Here is a 13,192-nt window from a genome sequence, read left to right as displayed (position 1 = left end):
AGGGACAAAAGAACCAAATCAAATCCAAATCAAATAATCAAGTCCTTCAATGAAACATGTATCTATCCATCTGTCTCCCTCATGACGACCAATAATAAGAATTAAAGTTGAGCTTTCATCACAATGAGTTAGCTAGTGGTCTAGTGGTACGCCTTCCAAACAAAACATTAGAAGGTCTGGAGTTCAATACCAGGCTGCCACCAGTGTACCCCTAAGCAAGTACTTAACCCTGAGTTGATCCAGGGAGACTGTCCCTGTACTTAGTTCACTGTAAGTCGCTCTGGATAAGAGCGTCTGCTAAATGACCTGTAATGTAATTTAAGTGTCTGATAACTTTCATACCTTTAGGTCGTAATATGGTAACAATCTTAGCAGAGATGGCATCTTACCTAAAAGTAATGTAAGGGATTGAGTGTGTGTGTGTGTGTGTGAGTGTGTCTGTGTCTGTGTGTGTGTGTGTGTGTGTGTGTGTGTGTGTGTGTGTGTGTCTGTGTGTCTGTGTGTGTGTCTTTGTAGATAAGACCAAAGTGGTGTCCACAGATGCTGATGTAAGGATGCTTTAATGAGTCATTAGTGAGTCACCTGCAGCGTGCCGGGCTCAGGGGAGCGGCCTGACTACAGCCAGTCTGCAAACAGCTAATTATGACCCAGTGGTCACAGTGTGCCGGGCCTCAGGGGACCTCTGATCCAACACACTGTATTATTACAAACACGCCAAAACACCTTTACTTTAACTGCTAAAAATAGCAAAGTCATGTCAGAGGTGGTCAACAGCAAATAAACACATTAACACAACTCCAGCCTGATAACAAACACTTTAACAACAACAATCAAATAAAATGTAATGTAATATAATAAACATTTATAATAAACACTTTATAATAATCGAAGGTGAAACACTACAGTCAGGAAAATGTTTTTACATTCTCATACCTGATTGGAAAACCGAGTTAAACACAACTTGTTTGATGGAAATATTGGACTTCAATATCAATGACTGGTGACGTCACTAAAACTTACCCAAGCTTGCCCAAGACCAAAGATTAAGATAAATATTTTATTTAAAGTGTGCCATTAATCAATTCATTTACCTTCATTTCCTGAATATACTAACGTTAACACTATTATTTCCGAGCATGACGACACTTAATTCACCAGATCCACCTTGTTTGAACCAATCCCACAGCGTCCAATCAAGTTGCAGCAGAGAATTATGAAGAACTAATGTAACATTGTTGAGTGCCAGTTGGAAATAATGGTGGTGAGTTGGATCAAGGGGTGGTTGAAGACTCTGGACAGACCTGGTTAGCCCAAACGGGTAGTGCGGGTGAACTGGGAACGTCTGAAGGAAGACCCTGTCCGGGAGATCTTCAACTCACACCTCCGTCAGAGCTTATCAGACATCCCTGTGGAGGTTGGGGACATTGAACCTGAGTGGGCGATGTTCAAAACCTCTATTGCTGAAGCTGCGGTGATGAGCTGTGATCTCAAGGTCTTGGGTACCTCAAGGGGCGGTAACTCTCGAACACCTTGGTGGACCCCGATGGTCAGGGATGCCGTTCGACTGAAGAAGGAGTCCTTCTGGGTTATGTTATCCGGGAGGACTCTGGAAATAGTTGCAGGGTACCGGCGGACTCGAAGGGCGGCAGCCTCTTCCGTGGCAGAGACAAAGCAGCGGGTGTGGGAGAAGTTCGGAGAAGCTATGGAGAAGGACTTTCGGTTGGCACCAAGGTGCTTCTGGAAAACCGTCCGGAACCTCAGGAGGGAGAAGCGAGGAACCATCCAAGCTGTGTACAGCAAGGGTGGGACCCTGCTGACTTCGACTGAGAAGGTTATCAGCCGCTGGAAGGAGCACTTTGAGAAACTCCTGAATCCGACTAACACACCCTCTATGGTAGAGGCAGAGCTGGAAGCTGATGGGGGACCATCGTCAATTTCCCTGTTAGAAGTCACTGAGGTATTCAAACAACTCCACAGTGGCAAAGCCGCAGGGGTTGATGAGATCCGTCCAGAAATGCTGAAGGCTTTGGGTGTTGAGGAGCTGTCTTGGTTGACACGCCTCGTCAACATTGCGTGGAAGTCTGGGATAGTGCCTAGGGGTTGGCAGACCGGGGTGGTGGTTCCCCTATTCAAAAAGGGGGACCAGAGAGTGTGTGCCAACTACAGGGGTATCACATTTCCCAGCTTCTCCGGTAAAGTCTACTCCAAGGTGCTGGAAAGGAGGGTTCGGCCGATAGTCGAACCTCTGATTGAAGAGGAACAATGCGGATTCCGTCCTGGTTGTGGAACAACGGACCAACTCTTCACCCTGGAGGTGGCCTGGGAGTACGCCCAACCGGTCTATATGTGTTTTGTGGCGTATGACCGGGTCCCCCGGGTGATACTGCGGGAGGTGCTGCGGGAGTATGGGGTGAGGGGATCACCTCTGAGGGCCATCCAATCCCTGTACGCCCAAAGCGAGAGTTGTGTCCGGATACTCGGCAGTAAGTCAGACTCGTTCCCAGTGAATGTTGGCCTCCGCCAGGGCTGCGCTTTATCACCAATCCTGTTCGTGATTTTCATGGACAGGATATCTAGGCGTAGTCGTGGAGGGGAGGGGTTGCAGTTCGGTGGCCTGAGGATCTCATCGCTGCTTTTTGCAGATGATGTGGTACTGATGGCTTCATCAGTCTGTGACCTTCAGCAGTCACTGGATCGGTTCACAGCCGAGTGTGAAGCGGTTGGGATGAGGATCAGCACCTCAAAATCTGAGGCCACGGCTCTCGGCAGGAAACCGGTGGATTGCCTACTCCGGGTATGGAATGAGCCTTTACCCCAAGTGAAGGAGTTCAAGTACCTCGGGGTCTTGTTCGCGAGTGAGGGCACGATGGAGCGAGAGATTGGCCGGAGAATCGGAGCAGCGGGGGCGGTATTACATTCACTTTACCGCACCGTTGTGACGAAAAGAGAGCTGAGCCAGAAGGCAAAGCTCTCGATCTTCCGGGCGATCTTCGTTCCTACCCTCACCTATGGTCATGAAGGCTGGGTCATGACCAAAAGAACGAGATCACGGGTACAAGCGGCCGAAATGGGTTTACTCAGACAGGTGGCTGGCGTCTCCCTTAGAGATAGGGTGAGAAGCTCAGCCATCCGTGAGAGACTCGGAGTAGAGCCACTGCTCCCTTACGTTGAAAGGAGCCAGTTGAGGCGGTTCGGGCATCTAGTAAGGATGCCACATGTCCGTCTTGACACGGATTTGTCCGTCTTGACTCGGGACTTGTCCTTCTTGACTCTGGACTTGTTTGTCTTGACTCGGACTTGTCTGTCTCTACTCGGGACTTGACCGTCTTGACTCGGGACTTGTCCGTCGTGACTCGGGACTTGTCCGTCTTGACTCGGGACTTGTCCGTCTTGACTCCGTCTTGACTCGGGACTTGTTCGTCTTGACTCGGAACTTGTCCGTCTTGATTCGGGACTTGCCTGTTTTGAATTGCTACCTGACTTGAGTGCAAAGACTTGAGACTTACTTGTGACTTGAAAAACAATGACTTGGTTCCACTTATACTCCATACATTTTGGCATAGTTGTCATCCTGTATTATAGTTCTTTAAAAATTAAAACTGCCATCTAACATATTCACATTAGTTTAACACATCAGTCCATCAAAAATAGTTTTTTTGTGTTTCTTATGTATCATAAAGGGATTACAACTGCCTTTAATTGCACAACCCTGTGTTGTACAATGACAATAAATTAACCTTTAAGTGTCAGAAGCTCAATAGAGGCTTTTCTTGGCGTAGATGTTATGGCCCGTAACATATGATTTTCTCTTTTTGGTTGGTATGTATGAATTATTAGCCCAAAGTGATAAAAAGCTGATCTGTGATATTTCTTTGTATGTGTTAATGATTTGTAATTGGGAAAACTCTGTCACATCCACCCAAAGCAAAGAGACAAAAGCTAAATGAACTGAGTTTATTAAACACAGCTAGTGTTATTTTGGTACTTCCTCTGACAGCAGGTTAAATGTGGGCTAATGTGAGGTTACGTTAGCTTCTAATCTTGGCTCAACTTCCGTTACCACTTACACTTTACAGGAAGAGCTTCCATTAACTAGAAAGACAACTGAGCGCATCACGCATCTTCACAGAGCCTCTTCAGGAAGTCAAAGACACAGTAAAGGTTTATGGTTTATGTTTTGGTTAAATGATACAAATAAAGTTGTCTGAAACATCGGTGTCAGACTTTTTTCCTAAGTGAGAAGCCAAATTTTAATGGTTTAATTGGGTAGATTTAGCCAATGATTTTTGTAAAAGCCGTGGCTCCTTCAGGGAGCACTGAACACCATCACTTCACAGAGGATGTCATGAAACACGTTGTGCAAAAACTGTGCAGCTCTCTTTTTGTTTTAGTGTGCTTTAATGTGTGTAGTTCTATAAGGTTATTTAATGAATGTAGTTTAATAATGTTTGGTGCACCTGCCGTTGTGTCCACAGACAATTTATTTAATTGTCTGAGTTTTGTCTTCTATCCTGGTTACTTGTAGTGAGGCTACACTGATATGTATGCAAAGTACTTGACCACAGAAAGTGGATTTATAGATTTATAGATAGTGTGGACATGAACAACATCACTGAAACACAAAAGCTATATACATATAAAAAAATATGGATAATAAATTAATAATTGGATTGCAATTATTTATGTATACTGTATTTGTCCGTGTCAAATAAACATTAAATAATACAAGTTATACCTTTTAAATATTTTCATGTTAGCATGCTGATGTTAGCATTTAGCCTCACAGAGCTGCTAGCACGTCCGACTCGAGCATCAAGAAGATCTCTTGTCAGAGCTCAATACTCTCACACACACATCCTGAATGTACTCACCACCTCTTCGTCCTCCTCTTCCTCTGCTCCGTTTGTTTCAACGTGTGAACTGAAGTGAACCAGCAGTGTGAGCGTGTCCGCAGCAGCCAGTGGTGACTGACATGAATGTCATTTTACTACCAACCAAAACAGACTCTAATCCTCTCTAACCCGACTTAATCCACCAACCTCCCCCTCTTCTCTCTTTGTCTTTGCTTTCTTCTGTTATTATTAAAATCTTCTTCTTTCCTGCAGCCCACCTGTCACTCCCTCAGCGTCTCTGGCGCGCTCTACATCCACGTCTCTTTACCTTCCCACTCTTTCACATACAACTCCTTCTTCCTATCTATCATTTACTCGCTCTCCCGCTCACTTTAAGTACTTCTACAACAGATCACAAAGCTTCTTAAATCTTTGCTGCTTTTAGCCACACACACACACGCACACACACACACACACACGCACACACGCACACACACACACACACACACACACACACACATGGGTCAGACATGCTTAGCAGCAGCAGGCAACACAGTGTTACGAGGGCCACACACAATGACAGTAGTTAGTCGAGATGCATTAAATCCGCTGCAACATCTGGGTCTTCAAGAGGCCAGCCGTTATCAGCTGTGTGCGTGTGTGTGTGTGTGTGTGTCTGTGTGCGCGCGTGTGTGTGTGTGTGTGTGTGTGTGTGTGTGTGTGTGTGTGTGTGTGTGAGTGTGTGTGTGTGAGTGTGTGTGTGTGTGTGTGTGTGTGTGTGTGTGTGTGTGTGTGTGTGTGTGTGTGTGAGTGTGTGTGTGTGTGTGTGTGTGTGTTGGTGGTTATCACAGGATAATAGTCACTGGGTCACCTCCTCAGAGATTACACACTTTTTCATTTGCTATAAATACTAGGGGTGGAAAAAATAGATTCATGTGAGAATCAAGTTTATATCTCCAAAGATTCTGAATCGATTCACAACTTCCAAAAAATTTATTTTGAAAACTTGTTTAGTCACACATTATTTTGCATGCAAATTAAAGATCATTTTATTTATGTAACAGGAAGCATTTTTTTGTAGAACTTAGACCCTCTGTCCTTACACCCTCTGTCCTCAGACCCTCTGTCCTGAGACCCTCTGTCTTTAGACACTGTCTTTAGACCCTCTGTCCTTAGACCTTCTGTCTTTAGATCCTCTGTCCTTAGACCCTCTGTCCTTAGACCCTCTGTCTTTAGACACTGTCTTTAGACCCTCTGTCCTCAGACCCTCTGTCCTTAGACACTGTCTTTAGACCCTCTGTCCTTAGACCTTCTGTCTTTAGATCCTCTGTCCTTAGACCCTCTGTCCTTAGACCTTCTGTCCTCAGACCCTCTGTCCTTAGACCTTCTGTCCTCAGACCCTCTGTCCTCAGACCCTCTGTCCTTAGATCCTCTGTCTTTAGACCCTCTGTCCTCAGACCCTCTGTCCTGAGACCCTCTGTCTTTAGACTCTCTGTCCTTAGACCCTCTGTCCTTAGACCTTCTGTCCTCAGACCCTCTGTCCTCATACCCTCTGTCCTTAGATCCTCTGTCTTTAGACCCTCTGTCCTCAGACCCTCTGTCCTCAGACCCTCTGTCCTTAGACACTGTCTTTAGACCCTCTGTCCTTAGACCCTCTGTCTTTAGATCCTCTGTCCTTAGACCCTCTGTCTTTAGACCCTCTGTCCTTAGACCCTCTGTCCTTAGACCCTCTGTCCTCAGACCCTCTGTCCTCAGACCCTCTGTCCTTAGACACTGTCTTTAGACCCTCTGTCCTTAGACCCTCTGTCTTTAGATCCTCTGTCCTTAGACCCTCTGTCCTCAGACCCTCTGTCCTTAGACCCTCTGTTCTCAGACCCTCTGTCTTTAGACCCTCTGTCCTTAGACCCTCTGTCCTTAGACCCTCTGTCCTCAGACCCTCTGTTCTTAGACCCTCTGTCTTTAGACCCTCTGTCCTTAGACCCCCTGTCCTTAGACCCTTTGTCCTTAGACCCTCTGTCTTTAGACTCTCTGTCCTTAGACCCTCTGTCCTTAGACCTTCTGTCCTCAGACCCTCTGTCCTCAGACCCTCTGTCTTTAAACCCTCTGTCCTCAGACCCTCTGTCCTGAGACCCTCTGTCTTTAGACTCTCTGTCCTTAGACCCTCTGTGCTTAGACCTTCTGTCCTCAGACCCTCTGTCCTCAGACCCTCTGTCTTTAGAATCTCTGTCCTTAGACCCTCTGTCCTTAGACCTTCTGTCCTCAGACCCTCTGTCCTCAGACCCTCTGTCTTTAAACCCTCTGTCCTCAGACCCTCTGTCCTCAGACCCTCTGTCTTTAGACCCTCTGTCCTCAGACCCTCTGTCCTTAGATCCTCTGTCTTTAGACCCTCTGTCCTCAGACCCTCTGTCCTCAGACCCTCTGTCCTTAGACACTGTCTTTAGACCCTCTGTCCTTAGACCCTCTGTCTTTAGATCCTCTGTCCTCAGACCCTCTGTCCTCAGACCCTCTGTCCTTAGACACTGTCTTTAGACCCTCTGTCCTTAGACCCTCTGTCTTTAGATCCTCTGTCCTTAGACCCTCTGTCCTCAGACCCTCTGTCCTTAGACCCTCTGTTCTCAGACCCTCTGTCTTTAGACCCTCTGTCCTTAGACCCTCTGTCCTTAGACCCTCTGTCCTTAGACCCTCTGTTCTTAGACCCTCTGTCTTTAGACCCTCTGTCCTTAGACCTTCTGTCTTTAGATCCTCTGTCCTTAGACCCTCTGTCCTTAGACCCTCTGTCTTTAGACTCTCTGTCCTTAGACCCTCTGTCCTTAGACCTTCTGTCCTCAGACCCTCTGTCCTCAGACCCTCTGTCTTTAAACCCTCTGTCCTCAGACCCTCTGTCCTGAGACCCTCTGTCTTTAGACTCTCTGTCCTTAGACCCTCTGTGCTTAGACCTTCTGTCCTCAGACCCCCTGTCCTTAGACCCTTTGTCCTTAGACCCTCTGTCCTTAGACCCCCTGTCCTTAGACCCTTTGTCCTTAGACCCTCTGTCCTTAGACACTGTCTTTAGACCCTCTGTCCTCAGACCCTCTGTCCTTAGACCCTCTGTCCTCAGACCCTCTGTCCTCAGACCCTCTGTCCTTAGACACTGTCTTTAGACCCTCTGTCCTTATACCCTCTGTCCTCAGACCCTCTGTCCTTAGACCCTCTGTCCTTAGACACTGTCTTTAGACCCTCTGTCCTTAGACCCTCTGTCTTTAGACCCTCTGTCCATAGACCCTCTGTCCTCAGACCCTCTGTCCTTAGACCCTCTGTCCTTAGACCCTCTGTCCTTAGAAATTATGTTGTGTTGAAAAAGAGAAAGTTTGGATGAATCCAGGAAAATGTCAAAAAGGCTTCCCGGTGTCCAGCAGGACCAGGGCAGCAGGCGCAGCCACGATTCCTGATCCTGAATAATTGTTACCTTTTGTCTTAGCTTTGCCTTTGTGTGTTTAGATTATTGCAATCAGTTTTTTTTTATATAAAACTATATATTTATCTTACACACACTTTACTTTCATGCATCATTTGCCACACTGCCTGTACTGGTGCACTGGAGGAGACCCTGAAACCAGCTCCTCAATGTCCAGAATCCACAATCATTTCTTAATCGGGAATTGTTTTGAGTTGAAATTGTATCATGTTGTGAGATTCCGAAAGATTCACAACCATATTGAACACATTTGTCCTTTAATAAGTTACATCTTAAAAACAGCTCACACTCGGGCCTGAGCTGGAAGTCTGGCAGAATGATAGTTTGTTTGTGAAATGCTCTAACACTCACAAAACATTAAAAACATGCAATCAATGCAAATATTTTCTTTAAAAAACATGACTTTCAAATTAATACATTACTTCATATCATTAGAAAAACTATATAAACCGGTTCAACCTACATTTGTTCTTTATGCCATTTGTGATACTTTACATAGTAAATTATATATATATTATATTATGTGCCAAAAAAGGTCAGCAAGAATTTCTGCATTTATTTCATCCAAAGATGATTTAACTCAAGATAACAACCTGCACCTTTTAAACTTTAGTTATATGTTGTATATTGTATAAAACTGTTGAAATTGTCATCTTTCTTCACCAAAGAACAAATAAAGAATTTCACCGAAACTAAACAATATTCAATGCGTACAACTCAATCAATGGATAAGAACTGATTGTTGACTGAAGAGTTGTGCAAAGGAGTTTCACACGCGTGCATTAGAGATTCATAATTATGCAAGTCATTTCTATCAGCAGTGAAAAGATGTTTTCATTTTGTTTACAGTTTTTCTCCGTTGATTGATTTCAATCGTCTTTTATTGGTCACACACATGTACACAGTACAGCACACACAGAGAAATGTAGATTACATTTCCAGTATTAGGAGCAGTGGGCAGCTATTATCAGTGAGGGGGTCCGGTGCCTTGCTCAAGAGCACCTCGGCAGTGTGCAGGAGGTGGACTGGTATCAGACCACACTCCAAACTTGGTACGTTCAGGGTTATTTATTAACAATTCCATTGTTTTCCCTCAAAAATGAATTCTAAATCACATTTTTGTACAAGTCTGAACACAAATCTGATAATTTATCAGACTTTTAAGATGCAAAATGTGGAGTACCTCAGGGCTCTGTTCTTGGCCCTCTGCTTTTCTCTCTTTATATTTCACCTCTTGGCCAAATTATACACAGTCATGGAATTCATTTCCACTACTACGCTGAAAATACTCAGCTGTATGTGCCTGTAAATACGAATGATCATTACACGATTATGAAATTATAGGCCTGCTTGTCTCCTGGGAAAAATTGGATGACACGTAATTCCGTGGTCCTAAATTCTGATAAAACTGAGATGCTGGTCATTGGCCCTGCTCAACATAGACAAGTTTGATCAACGTTAGGCCGATGGTGGCGTAAAAAGTTACAGGGTAGGACATTGAGACGATCTTCGCCCACATCATCTTCCGACCATCAGGCCAGACCAGCCGGACCACATGCCAACGAAGGCGGAGTGACGACCCCGGGAGGAAGGGAGGAGAGCTAAGATGGAAGCTAAGCTAACCTAGCTAGGACCAAAGGCTATTCCACTACCCAGGAAAATAAGATGGAAGGAATCGGCATCAGGCTAACCAAGCAACGGGATATCGGAGAACCTTGTGCCCACCTCGTTACAGAGACCTGGCTCCATCGTGGCATCCCGGATCAAGCGGTTGCACTTGACATATAGACCGCAGCACTGAACGCAGGACGCCGTTGGGACGAGAAGAGGTGGACTCAGTTATCAGGACATCAGTTATGCTTGGTGCTCAAACGTCAAACTTGATTGACAATGTTCTACCCAAAGTTTTCACCAGTGTGTTTGAGGCTGTTGTTTACGTTCTTTCTGATGCAAATGTAAAAGATGCAGTACAGGAATGCACCACTGTGTTTGTTCTGTTTTGCTTTATCATGTTTTTCTTGTGGAGCATAAATACACTGAGCTACAAGTACATTTAGTTGTACGACCCTGTGTTACAAAATGATAATAAAGGGTCCTTACATCCAGTAACAGTGACTCTTGGTGTTATCCTACCTTCTCTTATTATTGCCGCATTAAATAATTCATTAAGATCACCTTTTTGCTCCTACGCAACATATATTTAAAATGAGTTTTTTCTTTTCTTGGGTAATGCAGAGATCCTAATTCGCACTTTTATTTAATCCAGACTTGATTATTGTTTAGTTTAAGTTTTCATTCCAATGCTCTTTGTGAGGGAAAACACTTGAATTTACACCCGAGAAACAATTTAGGGTAACAGTTTTATGTACACTTCAAGACATTCAAACCAACTTCAATTTTCTGGCTCTTCATTTTACTTGTAGCTTTAGTTGCAATGAGCTATGAACACTTCCAGTGTTCCCCATCGCAGACTGGTGTCCCTTTACACCACAGTATTTCAGTTTCTTCTTGCAACCACAATTATCAGTTTAATCATTATACATTTATACTCAGGAGTTATTACTCACCCCATACACTATTAATCATAAAGACCAGACCCTGAACTTTCTGTCAATTTGATACGTGGGGCTCACTGTATTCTCCTGCAGAAACTAAAACTAAAACTAAACGGGTATAATTCATGGCTACAACATCAGATTGCCAGTTGAAGCTGGTAATACTTGACCTTTCTGGTACTGATGAGATATGCTACTTTATTTATATTATTATATATTCTCTATTCATGGGATTGTTCTTATTCCTGGACCTGTAACTCTTTATTACTTGCTGATTTGTTGGTTTGCCCCAATTGGAGCCAATGCACATATGTATATCTCTAACAGTTATATTAAACTTACCTAACAAAGCTGCAGAGAACATTAACAAAATCATATTTTTGGAATAATTGAAGCATATTGAGTCGTCATTACATTGTTCAAACTGAAGATACTCTTTACTGTTTACATGTTTCCATCTGTATTATTATTTTGAAAGAAATGACATCACTCACATCACTGTTAATGGAACATCACTTTTAATGCATTAGCTCACTTTGGCTTGACAGAACAATCTTTTCAGGTGTTTAGAGATTTCTTTCATCTTTAGTCCATATATAACTGGATTAAAAAGCGGATAATACAAAAACGCTTGTAATGTCATTATGAAATGTAAATCAGATCCCAGTTGTATTATAATGACATCATATGCACACAAAGAGGAGAAGCAAAATAAAACTATCAGGTGGGGTAAACAAGTCTGTGCAGCTTTTCTTCTGACATTTCTCCCACTTCGATAAGATATTATAAGTATTCTGGTGTATGTAAAAAGTATGAAGAGCAAAGGGAAAAGTGCCATACTGAACAGAGCATACACATCATATAAAGATAGCGCTTTTGAACTCACACAGAAGAGATTGTAAATTGAATTGTTACAAAAAATTGAATTCAAAGTTGAATTACAGAATTTTGTATTAAGAATTAGTATTGCTGAAACTGCAACCTGACAAGCAGGCAGCAGCCAAGAGAGAGCCAGAATAACACTCACTGTGGTTCTTCTCATGATAGTTGGATATTGCAGAGGTTTACATATAGACACATATCTGTCATAGGACATGGCTGACAACAGGAAGAAATCTGAAGCACTTAAGGAATAATATAAAAAAAATTGAAAGAGACAAGCTGAATATGATATGATCTGTTTGTCGGATAAAAAGTCATTTAACATCTTTGGGTACATAGCAGTGGTGTAAACAATAGAGTTCAGAAGCAATGCTGCAATGAAAATGTACATCGGCTCATGGAGGTTCTTGTGTTTCCAAATAAGGTACATAATGGTGAAATTAAAGCAGATTGTCATAATATATACAATAAACATAATAGCAAAATACAAATACCTGTATTTGCCTATTTCCACATACCCACCAAGAGTTATATATGTTACATTTAATTCATCATCCATTTAGAACATAACACATTAACATTAATTAATTAGACAGGTGGGTTGTATAACAATCATAAATGATAAAACAGAGAGAAGAAGTCTTACTATGAAGATATGCATGAACATATTCAACAACACGTCTTATTCATTTACAGATACCGGACCTTAAACTGCACTCGATGCTAGTTTATCTTCACACATCAGAAAGTGAACTGTTTCTGTCAGATGAAACATTTTATGAAATCTTTCACCCTCCATGGATCTCATTAACTCTTCCACCAAGTTGAACAACTTCAGAAAACTCTGGAGGCCTGAACCCATAGGTGTCAAACTTTATTTACATGAGTGTGTGTTCACTTAACTTAACTAGTTTGAGGAGGCTTTGCAGGGTTGGTGCGAGGCCCTAATCATTGACCTGCATGTGCACTAACCACAGTACAACCTCAGGTTACTGCACAATTTCATACATATGGAGTTTGAACTCCTACAGACAATTATAAGCAACACACAGTTACGATGTCCATCACAAAAGCAATGACCAAAATGCACATTTACGCTTTAAAACATTATGCAGGCCATGTATGAAACCCAGATGGAGGCAGGAATCTCTGATTGTCTGACTAACATCTCTCAGTGGATGTCCACACACCACTTGAAGCTCAACCTCGAAAAAACCAAACGGATTTTCCTTGCAGCGAAGGACTCTCCCATCCAAGACCTCACTATAAACATCTGCACCTCAGTTGTGACTACAAGGTATCTGTGTGTGACACTGGAAGACCAACTGTCCTTCAGCGCCAACATCACTGCAACAACCCGCTCCTGTAGACACTCTGTACAACATCAGGAGGACACGTCCCCTCCTGTAGACACACTCTGTCCAACATCAGGAGGACACGTCTCCTACTGCAGAGACACTCTGTACAAC

At 43.4% G+C, this 13,192-nt stretch overlaps 1 protein-coding gene across 1 annotated transcript; it reads right to left on the bottom strand.

Moving 5' to 3' along the window:
* Positions 1–11,367: 11,367 nt before the first annotated feature.
* LOC115005379 (olfactory receptor 6N2-like) lies at positions 11,368–12,282 on the bottom strand. Its single transcript, XM_029427179.1, has one exon. It carries the CDS (start codon positions 12,280–12,282, stop codon positions 11,368–11,370), a length of 915 nt encoding a protein of 304 aa, XP_029283039.1.
* Between the last annotated feature and the right edge of the window lie 910 nt (positions 12,283–13,192).

Source organism: Cottoperca gobio, unplaced genomic scaffold, assembly GCF_900634415.1.
Source record: "Cottoperca gobio unplaced genomic scaffold, fCotGob3.1 fCotGob3_296arrow_ctg1, whole genome shotgun sequence".
Taxonomy (NCBI): domain Eukaryota; kingdom Metazoa; phylum Chordata; class Actinopteri; order Perciformes; family Bovichtidae; genus Cottoperca; species Cottoperca gobio.
Note: the sequence above shows the minus strand (reverse complement) of the source record. Positions and strands in the feature narration are given on the sequence as shown.